At 39.9% G+C, this 25130-nt stretch overlaps 4 protein-coding genes across 6 annotated transcripts; 3 read left to right on the top strand and 1 right to left on the bottom strand.

Moving 5' to 3' along the window:
* Nucleotides 1-1268: 1268 nt before the first annotated feature.
* On the top strand, nt 1269-6977 carry LOC115025388 (regulator of G-protein signaling 20-like). 3 transcript variants are annotated; one of them, XM_029457581.1, is made up of 5 exons: nt 1269-1375; nt 2282-2442; nt 4880-4963; nt 5058-5292; nt 6062-6977. In XM_029457581.1, the coding sequence occupies exons 2-5, from the start codon at nt 2285-2287 to the stop codon at nt 6248-6250; spliced, it is 666 nt and encodes a 221-aa protein (XP_029313441.1). In that variant the 5' UTR covers nt 1269-1375; nt 2282-2284; the 3' UTR covers nt 6251-6977. The 3 variants fall into 3 exon arrangements, with proteins under 3 accessions (XP_029313441.1, XP_029313442.1, XP_029313440.1); XM_029457582.1 differs by lacking the exon at nt 1269-1375 and adding an exon at nt 1384-1941; XM_029457580.1 differs by lacking the exon at nt 1269-1375 and having other exon boundaries at nt 1968-2442.
* Nucleotides 6978-7241: 264 nt separating this feature from the next.
* LOC115025390 (acyl-protein thioesterase 1) lies at nt 7242-10820 on the bottom strand. The gene is made up of 9 exons (XM_029457583.1): nt 10450-10820; nt 10217-10248; nt 10042-10107; nt 9773-9820; nt 9622-9692; nt 9427-9500; nt 8947-9048; nt 7924-8100; nt 7242-7835 (listed from the first exon to the last, which is right to left on the bottom strand). Exons 1-9 carry the CDS (start codon nt 10516-10518, stop codon nt 7776-7778), a joined length of 699 nt encoding a protein of 232 aa, XP_029313443.1. The 5' UTR covers nt 10519-10820; the 3' UTR covers nt 7242-7775.
* A 416-nt stretch (nt 10821-11236) lies between these two features.
* Nucleotides 11237-13474, top strand: mrpl15 (mitochondrial ribosomal protein L15). Its single transcript, XM_029457579.1, has 5 exons — nt 11237-11430; nt 11597-11754; nt 12115-12280; nt 12791-12914; nt 13016-13474. The coding sequence occupies exons 1-5, from the start codon at nt 11326-11328 to the stop codon at nt 13357-13359; spliced, it is 897 nt and encodes a 298-aa protein (XP_029313439.1). The 5' UTR covers nt 11237-11325; the 3' UTR covers nt 13360-13474.
* Nucleotides 13475-19580: 6106 nt separating this feature from the next.
* sox32 (SRY-box transcription factor 32) lies at nt 19581-20829 on the top strand. The gene is made up of 2 exons (XM_029458012.1): nt 19581-19887; nt 20144-20829. The coding sequence occupies exons 1-2, from the start codon at nt 19581-19583 to the stop codon at nt 20827-20829; spliced, it is 993 nt and encodes a 330-aa protein (XP_029313872.1).
* Nucleotides 20830-25130: the final 4301 nt, after the last annotated feature.

The raw sequence follows: 25130 nt of genomic DNA on the forward strand, positions 1-25130 counted from the left end.
TATGTCATACATACAAAGTGGATAGGGATGGATATTCCTCCTCCTCTGCAATCACCATTTAGCATATTTCCAATGTCGGATTTGCAACTTCAGCTGCAGTTGATAATCGCACTCCACAATATGTACTGTGCAATGAAATCAGGGAGCACGAGCACGAAAATGTATTGAATGTAGTTGTTTGGAAGGTAGGTATGTGACCGCAACAGCTGTGAGATACCGTATATAAATTCTGTGTTTGTCAGATTTTCCAGTTGTAGAAGGTGTAAGGCTCATTAAGGAAAGGATCTGCTGTGTATAAAGAAACGGCACTTAAAATATTCTACCCTTTTAAATGTTTTCCAAGTTCAATTTACTCTACATGTAGAAGAGGCCAAGCAGGATGAAAACATAGAGGTCATACTAATTCCCCAGAATTTTGGGGCTTTAACAATACATTGTGTTGTATAAAGCTCATCATATTTTGTTGTGCAAAATGTAGACTAGCTGTCAGATTCAAGTGGTGGAGTAAAAAGTGCACAATTTCTCTGTGAAATATAGGATTATAAAGCATGGAAATACTCAAGTAAAGAACAATTACTGAAGTACAGCACTTGAGTATATTCTCAGGTCATTTCCACCACAGCAGCATTTAGACAATTGTGTGGATAGACACAATTGATAAGTAAGATAACATAATGATTAAGTGAATTATGTAAAAAAACATAAAAATGAAACATGAAGTTTAAACTCAGACATCAGTATCTCTGAAGAATTCAAGTTTGTTTAACACTAAATCAAGTTCTTGTTGCTCTCCATACAAGCAAAACCCTTGGTGTGCTTATATAAACCACTGCTGCCCCCTGGTGGATGCAGTCGGGACTGCGCCTCCTGTGCGTATCAGGAGACGTGAAGTTGCAGATGTGAGAATTGTGGTTTTCCAGATGTTTAATTGAATTATCCAGAGCCTTGGCGTCCAGAACGTCTTTTCCATCTACACATATCCCACCAGTCTAAAAGGAATGCAGCTGGACCGTCAGGAGAAATTTTACCTCGCAATATTTATATTCTTATATTTTCTCATGGGGTTTTAGTGGGGTTTTAATGTATTCCACTAAAATGATCCCAATATCAGATCAGTAATCAATCATATAACATCTAAATATCATCTGTGCAATGAAATCGTCTGGCAGCCTCAGTCTGTCCTTCAGAAGCCATTGCTGTAACAGCGAGCGCACATTGTGTTCTGGCCGTTAATGCACGGGGCGCAGACACATCTATTCACACTTGCAGGAAACGCATGCGCGCATAAGAGAAACCAACCGGTTTGTGTCAAGTCGAGGCAGACGGATGTGATCGAGCCAAAAATCACCTCTATTCTGGCATTCATGTTGACACAGTGAGTAGACATTTAGATATGACTTTTGAAATCACAATAACCCCTCGTGTTAGTACACATCTTTATTTTCGGAAAATAAGGCGGATAAAAAGGTCAGGATCCAGTGAAGCCGGAGCATCTTTAATAAAATAATAGCATTATTTTCAATTCGTGCATATTGTAGTCTGTACTCAAGTGACAAACGTAAATATCTGCAGATCCGCTGCTCTTTGCCTTGACTGAAAATCCTCTGACTGTAAATTATCAGCCTTTCTCATCAAATAATGTCATTATGTTTCTATAAATGGCTGCACACTGCTTGCTTTAGGGGTGATTGCTTCGAATCGACCATCATGCATGAGTGTGTGCGTGTGTGCGTGCGAGTGTGTGTGTGTGTGTGTGTGTGTGTGTACATCCTCCCGAGGATGCGACTGATGGATGCGATTGCTGCGGTCCAAGAGTAACGCCTTGTCGCTATCATTACAGCTCATTCCTCACAGACTGAGAGCGGCGAGGAGAGAGGAGGGCGGTTGTTGCTCATTACAATTGTTTTTTTTTTGTAGCATTCTGCATGATCCAACAAACCGGTAGGAAATCTCGAGCTGTTTGCATTGCGATATCTGCACCTAAACGCACCACACGCCTCGTTACATGATAGGGAAATGTCGATTATATTGAGGTTGCATTGCACAGAAGTTGTGGTCGTGCATTCACTTGTTACCACTATAATTTACGGGATGCAAATTGTGTTTCATTGCTTTTTCGATCCGATTTGAGAAAGATTCAGGCCTCCTGTCAGATCTGTAATCTCTTGTGATGGATCTTGTGATGATGTTTGTGTGCGTGATGCTCCAGTTTACTGCGGTGAAAAAAAAAAAAAAAAAAAGAAACCCTCACTGTGGTCTCCTTGTCTTCTCATCCTCGCAGTCCATGGGCTCGGAGCGGGTGGAGATGCGTAAGAGACAGATGCAGGTTCATCAGGAAGCAGCTGCCAGTGTCCTCCAAGCGCGCCACAGAATGGGAAACACCCCCACCAACGCCTCAAACGCCTGCTGCTTCTGCTGGTGCTGCTGCTGTAGCTGCTCCTGGTAATGACACTGCTTCCCACACAGCAGGGCTGGAGATGGGAGATACTGTATGTGGTGCAAGGCAAGGGATAAGGGCCCATTCACTGTATTCTGTGTAGCCTTTAATTATTTTCCTCCACACGAACATTTACTGACAGATAACTGGACACATTCTATGTTGAAATATGGTGCTGGCTGCTAAATTGCTGTCATCCACTGTCTTTATGAAAGTACAAATATCCTTTCTTCTTAGATCACGCAGTTGCTGTCTCATATTTCTGGGAAAGTGTCATTCCTGTTTCAGAGGGCGGAAAATAAAAAGTGAAATAAGTCTATGGAACAGCTAAAACCATCAGTTATTTATTCCCTACAGGGAAATAATAGGAAACAATTTGATAGTTGCTAATTGTTAATTGATTAATTGATCACTGGCTAAAAAATATCATTTAAATACTTGCTGCTTTTCTGGTTTTTACTGTGTAATTATAAATTAAATATTGTTGAGTTCCAGCCTGTTGGTTAGACAAAACATTTGAAATTGAAATGTTTCACAGAAATCTGACATTTTTAGACAAAAATTAAAATAATCATTAGTTACAGCTCTAATGGTCCACACACTGTAAAATCAGTGTTATCAGTAGAAACGTTTCCATTTGATGAGGCTACATTCAGGCTACCTAGTATATGACAGGATTGGACATTTAACCACAAATATGTAGGTTTTAATGTCTTAAACATTAAAGATATCAGTTTATTTTTCTTCATAAAATGATTTCTCTTCCTGTCCTTCACTGCTGATGGGAGCGCTATGGTGTAATAAAATACAATTAAATTAAATTAAAAAGCATTGATTTTAACTTGCCATTACAGAAAAAATAAGCTGGTTTGCACACATCTTTATTTTTAACGCATCCATTTCCTTTTTAGCCACAAATAATATGTTATCACTTCATGCAGTCCAAAGGGCGAGTTGTTTACAGGTATGCCTGTGTGGTGCATTCATGTACCGACAAAGTGCTATATACGCTTGATTTTTCTTGAAGTTTGTGAATGTGATGCAGCAGATTATAGTTAATCAAATGGTGCAGAACAACACGGCATGGATCTGAAAATTATACTAAATGTGTTTTTTTGGTACACAGACCTGTCACTCCAGTGTAAACAGCCACATTATGTACTTGTGACGCACTAAATGTGACGTGACACAGCAGCAAACTGCATCATGTCATGAAGATGTCCGTCTTGGCCTCATTTGATTGTAACAACTCAGTAGTAGATACAACTTCTTTCCCCTCTCTCCTCGCACCCATTCACCATCATCCCAGAAAAACAGGAACCCACACTGGATCTCATTGCATGGAGGCCTCAGGGGCTATAATCTGTTTTGGAATCATCAACCGTTAACTTGTGCATCCTCAGAGGACAGCGAACCTGCTGTGTGCAGAACACGGCCGTATTAATTCTCTCCACTGGGGATGAGTAAATACATTTGGTCTCTACATCTATATCAATTCCATCCGATTGTTGCACAGCCACATTCCCAGATGGAAAGGCTCACAGTGGACTCTCACCTGAACTAATTAGTCTACAGCCAGCTGCTACATCAGGAGATGGGAACATTTTAATTACGCACAGGCGATCCCCACAGGATGAAGTGGACAGTTGACACACTTTACTATCGACGCAAACCTTCCCAGTAGATCATCCTAAATCTACTGTAGGTGTTGTTATTTTCAAATGTAGAACAAGCAACACACAGTGCTTCTGATGTAGGCTTACAGAAAACATGTGTAATGTTATGAAACGACAGGAACACCGTAATACTCTTTGTTTTGGTCTGTTTTTCATGGCTAGTTGTTCACTTCCAGTTAAAGGAGTAGTTCAACATTTCAGGATATAAGACTTATTTGCTCTCTTGCCAAGTTCTTCTTCCTGGCAACCGCACGGTGATGATAAGACTCCAGGAAATAGTCTGGCATATAACCCCCCCCCCCGTAAAACATACATTTTACTCTTCAGGTTTTGAATGGATTAAACCAATTAGATAGTTTGTGTTAATTACTGAACTTTAGAGTTGATGGTAGGCATCTGTTGTTGCCTTTGGACAAAGCCAGACTAGCTGTTATGCAGTTTCCAGGCTTTATGCTAAGCTAAGCTAAGCTAAGCTAAAGCTAAGCTAAGCTAAGCACCCGCTGCCTGTAACTTCATACTTAATGGACCGATATGAGAGCGGTATCGATCTTCTCATTTAGTTCCTAAAATGTCAAACTATTCCTTTAAAAAGGGAAATCTCACCGCTACAGTTGGACCAACGTTTGGAGTTTGGTGCCGAAGAACTCCACTGGCCCCCACCAAAACATTTTCTGGATGAACTGGACTCTAAGCCAGACCTCACTAAAGCTCTTGTGGTTGACAAGCTATTTATGGCCTCATTATGTGTTTTTTTCTTCCCCTCCAGTTTGACTGTTAGGAGTGAGGACGAGACAATACAGAGGTCCACTTTTGAGCGCAGGACAGAGGGAACCACTAATTGTGAAGAAAGGTAATGGCTGAACACTGTGACCCTTCCACGTGTCACTACCGAGGGAATGAAATAACAGTGAGCCGATGCATCCACTATTCTTTTTGTGTTTAAGCCCGAAGCCTTCTCTGGATGACGCTCGCTCCTGGCCGATGTCGTTTGAAAAGGTGATGAAGAGTGCAGCGGGTCGCAGCTGCTTCAGGCAGTTCCTGCGGACGGAGTTCAGCGAGGAGAACATGATGTTCTGGCTCGCCTGCGAGGAGCTCAAGAAGGAGACCAACAAGACTGTGGTGGAGGAGAAAGTCCGTCAAATATACGAGGACTTCATCTCAATCCTTTCCCCTAAAGAGGTGAGTCACTGTATGATGTTATGGCTACCATGACTATAGTGCTGAAGTTATTAAAGTCTAATTAAATAATATTATAATCAGTTATTACATCATCATCATTGTACATTTAATATCTTTGGGTTCTGGACTGTGGCAACTCATTATTTTCTTGATTAATCACCTCGTGTCAATTTGTTTTGGCCGTAAAATGTCAGAAATAAGAAGAAAAGAAAAGTTCCCCTTGTAACTTCCCAGAACACAAGACCACATCCGCTTGTTAATGTTTCCGACCAACAGTACAAAAAACTAAAATGTTTGACCTTTAACTATTAAATATGACAATTGTGACTTATCCTCAGAAACAGCTGTTTTGTCTTTTACTGAAATATATAATTTGTTATGCCAAAGAGGAACTACACAAGCTTTTCTTTTTTAACTGTACATTACATTAAACATTAGTTTTTACCGTATTATTCCAGCAATGTAGCTTTTGCTGTACAGTATGCTCCTCCTCCTCCTCCTCCTCCTCAGAGTTAAAGAGCCAGTAAAGCCAAATTCTGTGACCCGTCTTCAACGTGACAAAATATCAAAAACTCAGGTATATTTCATTTGTGGCTCTGGAGGAGACCGGGCCTCCGCTTTGTCGACATGGTTGCATTTTTAAATATTGTGTCTGGGAGGAGCCAGGCAGAAATTGTATGTATACACCTTTAAAATCGTCTTGTGTTCAACAGATTAGTGCGTTTACATGTAATAGAGCTTTAATCTTTCACCTGCTCATCTTCTCCAGGTCAGTTTGGACTCGCGTGTTCGAGACGTGATTAACCGCAACATGCTGGAGCCCACCTCGCACACGTTCGACGACGCTCAGCAGCAGATCTACACGCTGATGCAGAGAGACTCATACCCCCGTTACATGAACTCATCTGCGTACACAGATCTGATGAAGAGCCTGGAGGAGCCTCCCCCGGAGCCATAGACTCACCACTGACACACACTTAGCTTTTCAAAATGGCGCATGCGTCCCACCTGAAGGAGTTTTGTGTTGCTGTTGGAGTCCTGCTATTTAGAGAAAGACAGACAGGAAAATGAACACTACTTAAAACCGGTTTTTATCCAGCTGTTAAGTGCTGTTTATTTACCCTTGATTAGCTTACCAAAACACTTGGAGCAAACAAGAACAAATGCTTCAGCATCAGTTACTTGTTAGAAAACATATCTATATTTTTATATATTCCCTAGCGCTTAACATTGCACTTTTCTACCTTGTTTAATGAGGCAAAGCATGCATCTGTGAGCACTGCATTTGTATTTAGGTATATTGTGAGCCTTAATGCATATCCAGTTCTTGTAGAAACTAATAGGTTTTATTTAACAGTAACTTTAGAAGAAGGAAAGTGCCTTGGAATAAGATCTTCTACACTAGCACCTTTGGTCTAACATGGATGGTGCGACAATAACTTCATATGTTGGTGCTTTCAGCTCTTCTCAAAGATAAAAGTTTTTACAACTCAATGAGCTGATACCCGGGAATAGATCTCGTCCGTGTGTTTTAATACTGTGATATTAGTCATATTATATTTAATTTAAACAAAGTGAAATAGATGACCATGACCACTGGTATATTTGTGTATTTGAAAAGGAATTTGTGCGAAATAGATTATTTTAATTCTCACAAATTAAATAAAAGCACAATCGTACTGTTGTTTTTGCTGTCGTGTGTCGTCAACATATGATAATACACATTATTAGAAGCGCTTCATATGTGGATTGCATATTAAGCCGATTCAAAATTACACTTTGTTTTTCCCCCTTGCATGTGCTCATCTGAAAATGCTTTATGATTTGTGTAACGAATGATATACTCTACAGATCGTAGCTGCAAAAACAATATTCTAATTCTTCACCTAAGTCCAAGTTTATGTCTTTATGTTGGTTATGTCCGACAATAAAATCCAAAACCCCTAATAATTAACTTACAAGAATCTAAAAGAGAAAAATCTGCAAATACTCAAATTTGAGAAGCTGAAAGCACTTGTCATTGTTGCTAGTTAAAATGCCTTAATTAAATAAGTTGAACTAGTTTAATAACTTGTTTCAGCACTACTACACATAGGCTCCATTATTTAAAAAAAGAGCATTTAACAACAGGCCATTTATTGTGAGATAGTAGGTATTAAACCCTTAAAGTATAGCCCTAGTTATTCCAATACATACGTTTCCTGCAGGAAATGGCTTGTCTCAATGGCAAAGAGCTTTACAATGAAGCAACTAATGTTACTCTAACACTGAGGGTTGTGTGTGGCACCAGGTCAGGATACGGCATTGTTTGTCGTTATTTGCCTCTCCCGGGGTTAACATGGAGCCCCCAGTCCAGTCTGGCTCTATGAGTAGCAGCGTGGTTTAATTGTCAAGTAAGTCAGTGGTTCCCCGAGTCCACGGAGTCTCACTGGAGTCAAGCCCAAAGGACTCCGATGGTGCTGTGCAGGTGTGAGGCTCCGAGTTCATTCATCGCTGATGGGAGGAAGCTGCTTCTCTATGAATCGTTTGACATCCACCATTTCCTGCAGAGATGCAGAATAAAACTAAGTACATAATAATACGGAACGCAACCAGAGCTCCAGAGTCAAATGTGACTTTCCCCACACTGACCTCGGGACAGGCGCTGTGAGGTAGACCCCGGTACGACTTGAAGGTGATGTTGGCTGGATTGATGAGGCTTTTCATCTTCTCCGCCGTCTGGCTGCCGAACATAAAGGGGACCACGGGGTCGGCATCCCCGTGGCATTGTAGGACATGCATGTCTTTGTTAGCAATGCTGGCAGACGCCTGCGAATAGAAGATGAGGATTATTCTTGTTAGCCGATTATGACAGATTATGATTTAGCTATGAGACATCCCTAAATTGTAATTCAACTAAAGGTATAGTTAACAATAAAATGAACATTGGAGGCATTTAATTTTAACTAACAAAGATGATGATATTGAACTTTCAGGTGAACAATTTCTTTAATGTGTTCACACCAAACGTTACTCGCACAAGTTTGACTGTGGGATCATTTGTGTTTAATCACGTTACTACGTGCGGCTGTAATCTGTTGTACTATAGCTGTATGAACCATTTATTTATTCAATATCTAATTGCAATAAACAGATCAAAAGGATGCCGAAACAACTATATCATGATGCAGATTTATAAAAAGTATGAATTCCTGCTTTGTCAGGTCTGTCGACAAGACGACAAGCAAACAACTTTTAAAATGCTTGTTTTTTGAATGGAGTTCGTATCGATCAGGCCTATGCTAACATTGTAGCTGCTCCAAAATAACGTCATCTAAACTAGGCATAAATACGGCAGCAACAATATTGTTTATACACAGTGTGACTTTAAAATCATATAAACTCACCAGTTTTGTTTATTTAAGATGACAGGTGCCCACAGGAGATCATTTATTTCCTCCATTTCTGAGTCACCAACGTGAGGACGTCAGTGCCGTCAGCAGAATCTCAATGCGAATTTTGCGTAAACTTCCAGTCTTTGTATGTAATTGCGCTGTGCAAAGAAAATTAGCTTTGCGTTTGGTGTGAGCACACTATAAGCTTCTGTTTTAGTGTTCACTAAAAGCACTGAAAGATTTGCATTTAGGAGAAATAACATAATAAATCTTTGTCTACCTGAGGGAAGGACTTGCGGAGAGGGAGCCAGCAGCTCAGAGCGACGACTCCAGCTAGCTTCTGCTGAGTCGTCAACGCCGTGTAGAGAGACAAAGCTCCACCCTGGGAAACAAAACAAACACTTCTGTAAAGAAATCCTCGTTGTACATCTCTTGTGAATTGGCTTCATTTCAGCAAAGAATGGAGGAAAATCTTAGAATCCTATTTGTTGAATCACAAATCTCTTAATTTCTAATATTGATATCGATCTTTACTGAGAAGATTATTTTCTTAAACTGCCTACAACACAACAATTACAGAGTGTTGTGCTTACAGTCAACTGAAAGAAGGGCCAAAATAGTTTTAAGACTCTACCCCTTTGAGAAGTGCGCTTATGTAAGTGTATGTTATTAAAATACATTGCGTGCATAAGCGGTGAATCAGTGTTATCATACAAAACAGTGTAATGTAATGCATGATTGGTCTACGTGCCACACTTACCTGTGAAAATCCACCGAGGAGAATTCTGTGAGAAGGTATTCCATTCTTCACTTCTTGGTCTATCAAGGCTTTAACTGCGGATACATTAAAAACAAACACTTGCGTCAAACCGGAATAAAAAGCTTTTTATACAAGTCAAAACAAAAATAGCAGCACATTCCTAACATGAGTTAAAATTCAATTGTAGAGACTTACTGTTCTCTGACGCTCTTTTAATACCAGCCTCATCTTCATTTGCGTCTGGGCTCAACCCATATATATCAAACCTGCACATGAGAGAAAACATGTGAGGCTCATTCTGGATGTGATGATCGCACAAATATGTTTACAAACTCTTGACACTTACCAAGAAGGCATGGACATTCTCATGTTCAAAGAAACAGGCATGGTGGGACTGTAATGCATGGAGAAAAGTAACATCACAATGTGGCTTAACTGCACATAACATATGGATGTTGCAAAGAGTCAACATGTTTGGTGGTTTTACATCCTTTAATGTCAATTACAGTGGATGGCAAGACATTCAAGACCTTGAAATGAGGTTGTTTCAGAATTTCTAAAGACTTTTTCAGCACTTGCAGACTGTGTAATGTTATATCTGCTGTAAATACTTACGCGTGCGGACAGATGTATTTCACATGTGGTATCCTGATGCCTGCGAAACCTTCTGCCCATCCATGTCTGTCATATTGGACAAAATTAAACTAGTTTAAATAAAAAATATATGTATCCCTAGGAGAGACATGCAATAATAATAATTTTGAAGGAGAAAAGAGCTGTCTTCACGTACCCCGTATCACCAAGGCCATGGAGAAATATCACCTGTAAAGAAATAAAAAGGTAACTTATAATAAGTTAATACATCTAAGAATGTGGCAGCATGTCTATACAGCATGTCTATACAGCATGTCTATACAGCATGTCTATACAGCATGTCTATACAGTAAACTAGTGAACCTACAGTTGCTTCTGGTTGAACTTTAACTAGCTTAACGTTAACTAATGCTCCCTAGGCTAACTCACCGCCGCAGTAGCTTTCCGGGCAGCAGGCACAATGGCAGGTAAAGGCGCTGACATGCTATTGCCGCACATACAGCGCTGAGGCAGCTGATATGTCAGGGACAAGTTAGCTACCGTTAGCTAATAACGATATCCCCAACTGTTAATCTGTGTCGATCTTTGTCCGACTCTGAATGTCAAACGCCAAACAGTTTAAGGACAAATATCGACCTGAGATGGAGGTCAATGTACCACCGCCTCGTATTATCTCTGGCAGTCGTGAAATTCTTTTTAGAAGTCGAATATTGTTGAAAATAATACACCGCCGGATCACTCTACTCGCCACCTGCACTGACACGCTTTTAAGACCCGCCCCCTCTACTACGTGATTAGCTGTCAACAGCGGTTCTTTACAGATGCAAAGCACAGATTGGTTGGCTGAAATGTCAATAAACTCTACTTTAATAAAGGTTAAATCGACTATAAAATAACAACAAACCACAATTTGACACCTCAGAAATATATATAATAAGATTATAAAACAATACAGGTATATAATTATAAAATATATATTAGATATATGCATTAAACCTGTAGTGTTAACATATTTTGTCGTGACCATGGTTGGGACCTTTGACACAAAACCTGCTTTTTTTTATTCCGTTTACTGATTCAACTTTAAATAAGTATTTATGTTCTACTTTTATGATACTAATATGTAGTAAAATTCACCAAAGAAAACAGGATCTAAAATACTAATACAGTTTATGTAGTACCTTTTATCTGTCGCTCTTTTATTTTGAAACGTCGATGCGCTAACAAGAAGAACTTCCGCGCACGTTGGTCATGTGACCTGTATGTCCTTGGTTTGGCAATCTGTGACATGTGAGCAAAAGAAACATGTCTTTCCCCAAAAAACCCGGTGGTAAAGCGTTAGAGGTTTTGCAGACTCTGCCGCGGATAACCTTAGCAAACTTGCGACCTGAACCAGGAGCCACAAAGACAGTGAGTTGTAATGTGCCATCACTATTATGCAGCTCTAGCTAGCACAGCTAGTTAGCCTGTTGTGTTAGCCAGTGGAGAGAAATGCTAACCTTCTGTCAGTTGTTTTGATATGATCATACATTAGCAAGATAGCAATAAAAATGCTATTTTTTTTCTTCAATTGCAGGATAAACGTCTGGGCAGAGGACAGCATGGTGGCAACAGAAGCGGCCGAGGACATAAAGGAGAGCGTCAAAGAGGCAACCGGCCTCGGCTGGGATTTGAAGGGGGTCAGACTCCTTTTTATCTTGTCATACCAAAATATGGCTACAATGATGGACACAGGTAAAAGCTCGTCACTCTGTGCTCCACCTTTTGCAACAAATCAGCACATTATTGCAAGAATAAAAATCAAGTTGTCATTGAAATGCATCAGAAAATCCCCTTTATCTGTTGCACGTCTCACAAGCATTGAGATGAATTTCTTAATATGAGTAATTATAAAAAGTATATTGTAAAAGTGCATCTGGTGGTAACGCACTCACCACCAAATCCTACACATGTCCAGTAGTAAATGTGGTATCAGTGTTGATGCTGGAGTTGCCAAATGCTGCAGTTTAGATGTATTTATGTTTTTTTGGCATGATTCTGGTGATCACAAATTATCTTAACCAATAACAACAATATTTATGTGCTCCTCCTCAGTCGCCGTCCTCAGTACAAGCCTCTGTCATTGAAACGACTGCAGTACCTGATTGATCTGGGACGAATCGACCCCACACAGCCCATAGACCTGACCCAGCTTGTCAATGCCAGAGGAGTGACAATCCAGCCTCTGAAGAGGGACTATGGAGTCCAGCTTGTTGATGAGGTAAGTTCCTGTTGATCATGGACTTATTCACACCTAGCATCCATTGTAAGAGATAAGTGGGTCTAGAAGATGGATGGAGAGACTAGTAACTAGAGAGGCTTAATGATCAGCTCAAAAAAACACACCTACCACTGCCATACTACTGTACCACTGTACCAAGTGTAGCTGCAGTTAATAAAGTGTCAAAGAAAATCACATTGTTGGTGGAAACGCAGCTATACAGTATATTCTATATAGCACCAGCGGAGCTCATTGTGTTTGTAGATCTAGGTTAAATACTTTCTATAAAACTACAAACTGATGCTGACAACAAATTATAGATTTGCGGAGAAAAGAACAACTTAATGTTAGTGTTTTAATTCTGGGTCCAAAGTGTTGTATCATCGTGCGCCAGTAGGTGGCACCACATAACAATTGTCATTGTCTCAAATCAAGATGTTGTTTTTGACCCCTGTTTTTTGACCCTGCTCTGCCAGGAGTTCCACATTTCAAGCGCTTTCTCTGTTCCAGGGTGCCGACAGTTTTGCTGCAAAAATCAACATTGAAGTTCAGAGAGCTTCTGAAGGAGTTATAGCTGCTATTGAGAGGAACGGAGGGGTCATCAATACCCATTTCTATGATCCTATAAGTCTTGGTAACTAATGAATGATCTTATGCATCCATGTGAAATATAACATGTATTTTGTTTAGAAGAAAAAAAAACGAAAGATATATTGGGTTTTTTTTTCTTTGCAGGGATTCTCATCAAGCCTGTCCCATTCTTTATGCGTGGGCAGCCAATTCCAAAGCGAATGATGCCAGGGGAGGACATGGTCCCATATTACACAGATGCTGAAAACCGAGGTTACTTGGCAGACCCAGAGAAAATCCAGCAGGCCCGGCGAGCCCTGGCACTGAAGTATGGATATACTTTGCCAGACATTTCAAAGGATGAACTGTATCGCATGCTCTCCATGAGGAAGGATGTTCGACAGATCTTCTTTGGCCTCGCTCCAGGCTGGGTCGTTAACATGTCGGAGAAGAAGATTCTGAAACCAACTGATGAGAAGCTTCTGAAATATTACAGCTCAGAGATATAAAATATATGTTCATGTACAGTGTCTCATGGCAAAAATACTGCAGATGTTGTAAACGTGTAAGAAAAAGTCATGGCCATGTTTGCATTTTCTATTAAACAAATGTGAATAACTTTAAGAATGAAGTCTAAACTTTATCTTGAACACTATGTTTTTCAACTATAATGGTGTCATGTCATCAGAACACATGTATTGTTGGTGTCGTACGTTCTATACAAAGTATTCATGACCGTACTGAGTATTTATTTGCGCTTGAGGCTGACGTCTTACGGCTTCGTGTCAAAGCACAACTGGTCCCGTGCAGCATGATGGAAGGAACGTGGACTGTAACAGGTGAGGGGGAAATAAGGAAAATAAGATAACTCAAAGAATGAAAACAGGAAACAGATGCCTGGTGATGTGTGTTACTTGTGAAATGGGTTGCCTCGGCCCTAGAAGGGGAGTTTGAAATTAGTCATAGGCAGCTGTATCCTGGTGTGGACGTTCAAAAGATCCCTCTCCATCCTCTTGGAATACAATCACAGGCAAACGCATACATATACAACTTTGCCCCGTTATGCTTTAGAGACTTAAAAACACCATGAAGAAATGTTTATGCTTTGACATCTAAGGACTGATTTAATCTTGATGTGATATTTATCACTTAAGGAAGTCACCCACCTTCACACTTTCACTGCCTTTACATATGTACAGTCATTTCTTTTAATGAAATCCAGGGTAAAGCAGAATCTCATTAAGATTATGAGATTTAGGCCAATTTACACCCTGCCCGTACCAGAATATACTCGTAGATTTTGTCTGGATACGGGTTCCCTTGTGTTTGAACTCTCCATTACGCTCATGTTTATTTTTTTAAGACAAAATGGCACACTCTCTATAAATATCTTGGTATTTTACGCAGATATTGTCTTAAGGGACGCTGCCATAGAATGTCTGCTGGTATAAAAACACTTTATCAAAGGAAGCATATGTTTGTGTGTGTGTGTGTGTGTGTGCGTGTGTTTGTGTGCAAGACCACGAGCATTGTGTTCTTATACAAAGTCCCCTCTGCCATGTTAGTTACTGGCAGGCAGGTCTCAATTATGCAAGATGAAAATGAGAGTTAAATGTAATTAATCTATTTAAGTTTATGCGTTTAATACAATTTTAAAAAAGCGTTTTTAAGATGGCTTTCTTACAGTATTTGTAAGTTTATTAAGTTGTTACCATAGGAGACAAAGCTTACACTTTGATGACTTTGCTTGTGATTCCCTGAGTGTTTTCCTGAATCTCAAGTATCCAATAAACTACACAAGTAGTGGATACGTACACACAGCCAGCCCGGCCAGGAAAACCAGCCCAAATCCTTACAGCATAATACTTTAAATAAATCACGACACAGGAAAGAAACAGCACAATCATTGTTTATGGCAGAACTACAGCGCTTATCTTCAAAGCAGCAGATCCTTTTGAATTTCTATCAGGTCTCAGACGAGCTGAAAGAGAGAAAGAGAGTGAGCACAAACATCAACTCTGTGAATGTGTGGCTGTGGAAAGTTTGCCTAAAAGAATGAAGAATTCAAATCAAGTATGTTCTCCATCAATTACAATTAAGAAAACGCTCATTCACTTTGGTTAAAAAGATTTGTTAAGTCTGTTTTAGGGCAAGCATTTTATCTCTGCTTTCTGCTCCAATAATCTAATGTCTGAGTCTAACCAGTTCACACTATTTAATTAAACATCCAAGCATTGGAGCTGAGCAGGCCAGATTGTTTTGGTTATCTGATGGCTTGAATGAGCCGTTTAAGACAGACAGATATCATGGTGTCTCACAGGTCTCAGGCTAGTTCCAGTTAACAATTAGGGCTAATTGCAGTCGTCTTTTCTTCTGTCTGCCGAGGAGAGGCGTGTGGACCTGGTGTTGGATCAAGGTCAGACTTACACACATATACTATAGGGGAACTTTGTGTCCAAAAAACATGCATGTAATACAAAGCCTGCTGTGGTAAGAAGCCTCTTAACATCCAACGCGTGGCTGTCTGGACAATAATAGACTCATTCAATTCCTCAGATAACACTCTTATCAGTAGAATACAGTTCTTAATTTACAAAGAATAGTGCTGTTTCTCGGCTCAAGTGGCGCTTTGCCTCATTAGCCGGTCTGCATGATAGACAAATGCAATACAATTAGAAACCAGTGTGACTACAATCCAAGAGCCAGACTGATGTTTGTTGCTGAGTGAATATGTGGAACTGTGTATCTCGAGTAAGTGCACATTGTTGGTCATTGGTCAAAAGAAATGTCCAGATAAATTACAAAATGCAATGAACTGTCTCTTAAATCGTTGAATATATTAACAGTACAAAGTCATTAAAGTACTTTGACTCCTTTGAAATGTATTTTAGGTCGTCTCCTTTCTCACACTTTTGCAAGTCACTCTCATATTCTTATTTTTAACCTGTTTTTATTTATTTTACTTAATTATTATCCTTTTCTTGTAGTCATGTTTGAAGATCCCTTTGTGAGCGTTTAAAAAAACCCTCTCTAAAACACAAATACAATGATTTTACAGTGTTATAAAACAGAGAAAAGCAGTAAACCCTCACATTGTGAGAGTGAAAGATGATCAGTGGTTGATCAACTCATCGTTTCAGCCTCTATGTCAGATGGATAAAACCCCTCAGTACTCAGGTTTGCTCTTTTGGCTTTGCACCCTGCACATTGCATCACCTGGGCTTGCAGGTTTGAGTCTGTGTTTGAAGTCTGGCTGAGCCCGGCATGTTATCTCTGCTCAGAGGTGGGGGCATCATTGTGTTCTGCTAATGAGGCTACATTAAGCCTGTCTACAACAGGGGGGCATGTAATCCTCTCAGCTAGCCTGACGTAGGGCCGGGCAGGGCGCTGTTTACACGAGGAGTGTGGAAGCTAGCACTCAGGACCCAGAGCTTCAGTCTATTGTTGAATCTGCTCAAACACGTGATTAAGAAGTGGAGGTGGGAGCAGTGGGGGGGGGGGGGGGGGGGGGGGGGGGGGGGGGCACACACCACTGCATAGAATGGTGTCTGTCGTGACAGAGTGCGTCTTGATGCTGGCCTGCTGTGCCCATACAATACAACACAATGCCATATAGTCCCTCGCTGCGAAGATCATGGTCATTATATCGCCTTCACACCTTCCAGCTATGAAACAATGCAGCTCTTTATAAATGAGCCACTGTAAGGAAAGTCGGTGGGATGGCACTGAAGCGGCTGAGGACAGTTTGGAATACAGTGCTTCATTATCAGAGGTCAAGCCACAGGCCTCCCGCTTTCCTATATTTCCTCTTTGGGTGGATGTCTTCAGGTCAGAAAATTCTCAAACATCCATAATACAAGAAGTGTCAAGTCCTCAGCAGCTGTTGTGGCATCTTCATTGACAAAAAGCTCCAGTCCAAACATAGAAAATGTAGTCTTCACCTAATAACCAATATCACCCCATGAATAAGCGCTCCAAATCCAGTCAATATTTAACCCCAGGCATCATCCAGAGTTGTCAAGAATCCACAAGGGCCTTTGTAAATCCTGCTACGTTATTATGCAGCTCTTCAGCTCTATCTGTGCCAGCTTGGCCAGCACAGATCCAAAGTGAAGAAGGAGAGGAGTGTCCCATATATGAGTTCTGTCCAATACAATGGCACATTGTGATCAGAAAGACACTGAGAACAATCCCTATTCAGAATGCACTGTGCCTATTCTGCTTGTTTGGCTATGAGACAATGCAATGATACCCTACTGTCACCTTTATAGATTAGGATTCATTCACGTGGCCGCTATAAAGGACAAATTACACAATTTTCTTTTTTTTTATAATACATAAAAAAGTTTGTTCTATAAACGTCCAGAGAGAATCAATGTTCAAACTTTGAATTCACATATTAACCCCAAACCCTGAACAATTTAGCCGACTCATTTCACAGAGAAGCTCAGGCGAAACTAAAGTTGTTGTATTCACGCTGCGTCATTCAAGCCAATTGATTAAATCCATTAGTGCTTTTCACAGCGCGTTGGAGCGTGCGTGCCTTTTAACGCAGAGGATGTGGATTAAACCTCTAATACTCACAACATGTGAAGAACAACGAAACCCATCCCCCTCCATCACATGCCAATAAACTACACACATCCATGGCCTATTTAAATGAATAGTTGTGTTTTAAATATACCTTTAAAACCTCAATTATATTATATATTCATTTCCTGAGACGTTTTTAATGTTATCTTCCCATCAAACATGCCACTTTATCAGTTTCGACTGATAACAAATAGTTTAAGTCCAATTGTCAAAGGGAGATGAGGAGCACAGTTACCTTTATCGCTGCTGTTATGTGCCAATGTCACAGTATTGATCGTATTTTTTTTATTTTGAAATGAAGATATCAAACTCCATTTGGCCTAAGATGCTTCTTTTGCAGGGTTAAAGTCCAAGATGCTCTTAAGGAGAATATAATATTACCGTGTGCAAGAGTTTAGGTGAGTCATTGCTTTAGTCTTGGAGCATTTAAGTGGAAACTTACATGTTTTCTGCTGGTTTCTTAAAGCAAAAGGAGCAAACCTTCCCTTGTGTATTAACCCCTCTCTGCTCTACAACATAATACACAGTATTTACAATTTAAAGAGGCCTGATAAGTGACTCGTCTGCCGGGACAAAGCAGTGCAGGTGCAGGTATTACTGTAGGTCCGTGTATTGCAGATTTAACTTCACTGCTGTCACCACAATGGCGTCTATTGTCTGTATAATGTTAGTCGCCAGTGTCAAAGACAGATATTCATTGAAACCACACTGAGGAAGCGAGCACCTGTAATGGCATCCTATTATATTAAAGTGGGATCACGTGCACGCCTAAAGAGTTTCTGGAGAGATCATTGATGGTGGATACACACAATTATACATATTTATTATTTTACACTGTCCTGTAATATTCGTTTCCGTATTTCTTTATAGTAATAATGTTATTGGTTTCTTTTTGTACATTTGTTGTACTCAATGACTTTGTAATATTGTCTACTATTTCTGTATGTTTGTGTCAATAAAGCCATTTTTGTGTTTTCAGTGCTCAGAAATTAGTTTATTCTAATATTTACGGCTTTTTTTGTCTAGAACTAAAGCATTCCTATAATATAAATTATTCACAACCAGCGTGTATGTGTACTCAAGAGGGTTAGGGCTGTATTATTTTTTTAAATAACCCAAAAAGAAATGCTGCCGGTATATACATTGTATGCTGAAAGAGAACAACTGCAGCCATCCTGCTGTAGTTTCTATGAGTGTGAATGGAGTTTTTGCTTTTTTCAATATACTTTTTGTCTCCTTGATTTAGCACCAAAGCTTCAGTCATTCTATTTCGTTATATTTTCTTTCATTTAAATTGTTAAATTGCAAGAAAGTAAATGCAGCTATTTTTCTTTTTTTTGATGTCCTACTTCTGAGCTCATCACGCTCCTTTGTACACACCTATCAGTTTTTTGTGTCAGGCAAATATTTGTGCGCGGTAATCGTGTAATAAACACGCCTTGATCATGTTTGTTTCAGTCCTGTAAACTGTACCTTGATAGAGACAGTGGATGGCCGATAAGAGCTGAGAGCCACAATGTAATTAGTAACCAGCCCTGCCTCCTGGAAACTTTGATGTTCACCTATACCCTGCTGCCTTTCAGGACCTATTGATTAAGTTCCATTTCTCTCTGATATGCAAAGGTGTCATTTGATTTCCCTAAAATGGTTTTAAGGGAATCAAGGAATACATTTCTTAGACTTTTTTTTTTTATTAAAACGCAAAACCTACATGTCCAGAACTTTTAATATTGATGCACAAATATAAATAAATTGGCGACTACGTCCTACTTTCATCAATTTACTATGACGTAACTATTATGTGTCTGATATTAGTTTCATGGGTAAATCTGATTGGTTTTATGGCCTGTTTAGCTTAATATGGGCATTAAATGTTGCCATTTCTGTTATATCAAAGACAACCTGAGTTTTATTACAGACTTGTGTCTTCCATCTGAAGTTTCGTGAGATCGTTGATTGGGGTGTCAGATCGGCCTATCACCGAGCCGAGAAAACACCTGGAATTCACACCTTAAATCCACTCCTCCTCGTCTCCTATTGGTGGAGCTCCCATATATATTGGCCATTCTGCATCACCAGGAGTATGACAGCGGCCTGCAGCAGAGCCAAAACATCATCACCATCTTGTAGTCTAAATATGCATTTCAGTCACAACCCCGCTGCTTCCCAGCTCTGCGCAAACCGCGCCATGTTCGAGAGCGAAGACACGAGATCCGTCGACGGGGAGCAGATGACCGAGGAGCGCTCCCCGAGTTCAGGGCCCTCCAGCCCGCTGTCCGTGAACTCGGACTCCAGCTGCGCCAGCCCCGAGGCCAAGTCTGCGTCAATGCAGCAGAGAGTCAGGAGGCCCCTGAACGCCTTCATCATCTGGACCAAAGAGGAGCGCAGGCGGCTGGCGCAGCTCAACCCAGACCTGGAGAACACGGATCTGAGCAAAATACTCGGTAAGAAATTCATTAACAGCTTGAAAGTGTTATTAATAAGCCTAATGGTTGCTCAGGTTAAAGTGAGATCTTTAAGTGTTCCATAACGTTTTAGAAATATGTGTAGCTCTTTGGCACATAACATGTATTATGTGGGGAAGACCACTATTCTCTTGCTTTAAATGAGTTGCATAAAATGTTGACTAAGGCTCACATTTAAGACAGTTTTGCCTAACCAATCAGTATGCAGATCATTAACCCCGCTGTGTTCCTGCAGGAAAAACTTGGAAGGCCATGTCCCTGGTTGAGAAGCGTCCATACATGCAGGAAGCAGAGCGCCTGAGAGTCCAGCACACCATCGACTATCCCAACTACAAGTACCGGCCCCGGAGGAGGAGGCAGCCGAAGAAGTGCTCCAAACCCCAGGGTGCAGAGGTTCCTCACTCCTCGTTCTGCAGCTTAGGCTTCCCTGTGTCTTACAAACTCCCCTACCTGCTCCAGAACCAGCAGCAATCCTACTCAAGCACTCCTGCTTTCCCAAACTCCCACGCTAACTTCACCTCTTTGCACAGCAGCTACCGAAACTCTCCAGTTTTTCCAGACACAGCAGCAACAGACGTTTTCTCAAATAAGTCTGTGGTGTACCCAAACCCTCCTGCGTACCCTGCAGAGCCTCAGGTGTATTTTGGCAGTCAGCACGGGCACATGCAGTATGGTTTTTCCAGCGCTGGAGGTCCCCATGTGGATCAGGGGGAGTCCAGCAGGGTTTACGGGGGCCTGCAGTGCCCTGCTGGGCCCTCCTTAGAGTTTTACCTTGAACAGGTTCAGCTGGACATGCTGTATGATCTGGACCGCAGCGAGTTCGAACAGTACCTGGGTCCGAGCCCTCACAGGCCTGAGTCAGTGGATCCCAGCAGCTACCATCAGCAGAGCAGCCACAGAGAGGGACGCTTACTCTCGTAAAACTACACAAATGTGTGTATTTATTTAAACTATTGTATATAATTTGATAATGACTGCTGAAAGTGTATTACTGTCTTCTAATCTAATTATAATGTATGAATAAATAATTAATTCAAGTTACAATGTTCATGTCTTTATTATATATTAAAAATTAGGGACTAAAACAATTAAACTATTATTTTTCTAATATCAGATGTTAAAAGGCCACTCCACTGAGTTAGAATTCCCCTTTCATGAAGTTGAGACTTTATTTAAAATAATAAAAAAATAATAAATAAGACAAAGCTTCAGAGCCACTGAAAGGTTTTCATCCAGTTGCTCCTCGTGACCAGTAAACTGGTGTTGATGTGTGAAATGGGTGGAGTAAAATGAATGCAAATCATTTTAAATATCTGTTACATTGAACAATGTTGGAGTTATACTAGTCTCCCTTCTGCAGAAGCCAAACTGTTGACACACTGTTTTATCTCCATCCTCATGTCTTTCTTGGCTCAGAGAGGGAAGCAGGGTGGGCGCCAGGGGCATAAACTTCCCAACTTCCTGTTTCATTTTAAAACATTTCACAAAGGCTCTAAAAATATGCCCCAAAATCTCCATATCTCCAAACTCGTTGGACTTTGGCTGCCAAATGTTTACTCATTTAGGAAAATGTTTACTTCCCTGTTTTCTGTGTCAGAGTCTCGAGGTTGAACTCAGTCCTGGACAGATATGAGTTTGAGGCCCTTCCAACATGTCAAGTGCAGCAAGGATGAAACCCTTTAATTCTCCCACACAGTAAAAAGTGAAACAATTGTTTTTCTTTCTTTTTTTTTGTATTTCTTACTTCCTTTGGAATATTTTATTTTCCACTGACCTCACCGGTCTTTAATTATGAAATTAATCGGTTAAGATGTCCATTTCCATTCCAAATATGCATACATTTATCTCCATTAAAGCAAAAACAAAACTTAGTTTTATTTACACATCTCTTTTTATAGACTAGAGCAATACATAAAAACACATTTTATATATATTACTTAAATTTGACACATTTTTCAAAATAAAAATACAATTTTATAATATGCAGAACAGATCTGCTCTTCAGTTTTGTTTGGGGTGATGTCTCCTCTTTATTTCACACATAATTACGAAGTGTTTCCTATTCAATCTGGACCCAATCCGTGGGAAGAAATTGTATCCATATCCAGAGTGAAGTGGGCCATACCCACATCTGTGATTGTGCTTAAATCTGTCGTTTTAAAAACAATAGTTGCTAATATTACAAGTAGCACCCTGGATTGACCTCATCATTCACTGTATCTTTAATTGAAAACATCTAAATATTGTCCAAAGATGACACTGATTTCCACAAATAAACAATGGAATAACATGTGTGTTATTGTACTGACAACTATTGATAGGAAGGCCTTCTTCAAGATCAGCAACAATACAACCTTTGCCATCAATGGACAGTTTAATAATTGGTTGAATATGTTTTTAAGATTATTATAAAGCCATCTTGATCTTTTATGGCAGTATGCATTTACATAATTATGTTGAGTAAAGCCTCTGAAGCTAAACTAAATAAAATTGTAAAGAGTTATTCAGCTGCAAACCCCTTTGAAGGAAGCCACTTGAAGCAGTGCACCATGGGAGTGCTAGAGATGGCTCTGTCAGGGTGAGTAACAACACATTTCTTAACAAGATATTACAAATTAAAATGTGCTCCCCCAAACAGTAGCGAAGACAGCCGGCCGCAGCGTTTCGGATATGAGTCAGTGATGGAAATTAAATCTGGAGGTGTTGGGAGGAAATGGACGGCTGAGGGAAGGGTGACCTTACTTGGAGGAGAGAGCAGAAGAGCTGATTAGGAAAGTGAAGACCTGCTGCAATCCAACGCCACCTGAATGAGCGGAAGAAATCTGACGTCAGCTCAAATCCCATGACAATATTACAAAACACGCTGCAATGTGAAATGCAGAAATGTGCTGCAATGCAAAAATAATAACAGGAAATACACAGTTATTTAAATATATAACTAGTTTATGTGCTATCAGTCCTCCTCTTCTTTAAGCAACAAGTTGAACTCAAAGCTGTTAGTTCAACTTGTTGTTTTTCTCAAATGTCGGCCCCTCAGCAACAATTAATGACCAGTTGCAGGAACTTCCTGAAGGAAAAACAACGGGATGATATCAGTGTTTCACGTGAAAATATCATCAACAATAAACAGTGATGGAAATGGCAGCTGGACAAATCAGATATCTTTGTCAAATATTTACAAGGCTGTGCTTCAACAGGCTTCTGCTTTATTAAACCATTTAAAACATAATAAATGGAATATAAATGGGCAAAACATTTCCTTTTTTAAGAGTAAACTTGTGTTGTGATGTATTCAGGTGGTGTTAAAACCTTATTTCAAACCACATATTCTCAGGTCGTTCCCCAGTTATTTTAGGGGCGATGAACGCAACACAAATCCACTGTTCATATGTAAAATCGGTCATGTTTGCAATTTTGGATCCGTCCCAAAACATTTATGTCAGCTCCATGCAGGGTTATTTCTGTGAGTATTCCAGAAATGGACACGTACATCAGAAATGTGCTGGAAAGCTCACAGAGGCATGTTTGAGCTTATCACCGGTGAAGAATGTGACGAATCTCAACATGTCAAACATGCAGTAATTCAGATTCCTCAACCATAAAACACTTTCCTCGTTAGAGATTAAATATGTAAATATGCCGACTCTGTGTGTGCAATATTGACAGACCAAATAGCTGGAGTTTATATTAAACCTAAAAATAGATTCAAGCTTACTTACCTGCAACATTTTTGAGATTTTCTCAGCCATAATAAAGTTTGTTCTTCTCTTACCTCCTGCTTGAAGGCCATAAATAGTTTCCTTTTGGTAAATTCTGCAGATTATACATCCCAGTATTATCCAGAAGGAACGTCTGAGGAAACTGAAACAGGAAATACTTGTTCTCATCCTAAAGAAATACTGAATTAAAGAGAAGGTTTTGATGTTTACAACTGGAAAACGTAATTCCATAAAAAAAAACCTTCAGGCGTGCCCATGAGCTCATAAGAACAGGAATTTCTGGTTGAATTAAACATGTCTGATCACTTCATTATGTCTGCTCGACCTCTAATCAAGCACTAATTGGGCCTATCAGATTACTATAACCTCATCAGGCCAGTCCTGCATTGGAGTTTCAGCAGCCTTTCACCTGTATGTCTCACAGCTTTGCATCTTGCGTGATGCAGGTCTGTTCACCTTGACATGTTTGGATGATCCAGAGTAAACATGACGTTGTTTCTGGACATGTTGGTGTTGAATCATTTAAAAATGTTCTTTTAATATTTTAATGTTGTGAGCATCAAGAACACAATTGTATTCATCTCCATTGTATTCAGTTGGCTGCAGAGATGGATGTCTTACACCAAATAAAACCAAAACCAAAAGCCGGTAGTATTTAGTATTAAGTATTTAGATCCTTTAAGAAGAAATACCCATATGGTAAAAATACTCTATTATAAGTAAAAGTATAATATTTGCTGCTAAAATGTAGTGAAGTGAAATGGAAATAAGTATATTACAAGTAAAAGTAGTGGAGTATATATACTTAGTTACATTAGTTTGCACAATGAAGATAGAATTCACCTCCATTTTATTATAATGGCGGCACAAATGTTTTAAAACCAGTCCACATAAAACTAAAATCATCTACATGACTTGATATTAATTTGGGCTAACTAACCCTTTAATAAATAATACTTTTGGTATCCAGTACTTATTTTGTCATTCATATAATTAAAACCCCAAATGAGAAGGACGAGGTTTCATTCTCGTGTGCAGAAAGTCACAAAGAGCAACTTCTTTGTGGTTATTATGACTTCAGCCAGTGAATCCAGACAGACAGATGATTACTGTAACAGGGTCCGACAGACGCTGAAGAGAATGGAGCAGCTGGGTGTGTCCCTGCGACCTGCTGGGCAGATACAATACTCTATCAGAGTCTCTCAGCAAAGACGCTAACGCCTGTCAACAAACACTCAGGGGACGATTAACATAAACACAATCCTCTAACTGTCCGGAAGTGTTTGTTTGTGTCTAGGCTGTTTTTTATATTCATCTTAAAAAAAAAAGTATGTGTATATAGTGTACAATTTAATATTTTAAAACCAGTTTTGACAAAGAAATGTAATAACAACGAGGTATTCTAACATGAAATTCCTACATTAGAATAAAATGTGGCGGTCTGTTCAGAGTCATTCTTACCAGATCATTTTGAGTGGAAATAACGTCACACCTTCTTCCTCA

This window comes from Cottoperca gobio, chromosome 20, assembly GCF_900634415.1.
Source record: "Cottoperca gobio chromosome 20, fCotGob3.1, whole genome shotgun sequence".
NCBI classification, from domain to species: domain Eukaryota; kingdom Metazoa; phylum Chordata; class Actinopteri; order Perciformes; family Bovichtidae; genus Cottoperca; species Cottoperca gobio.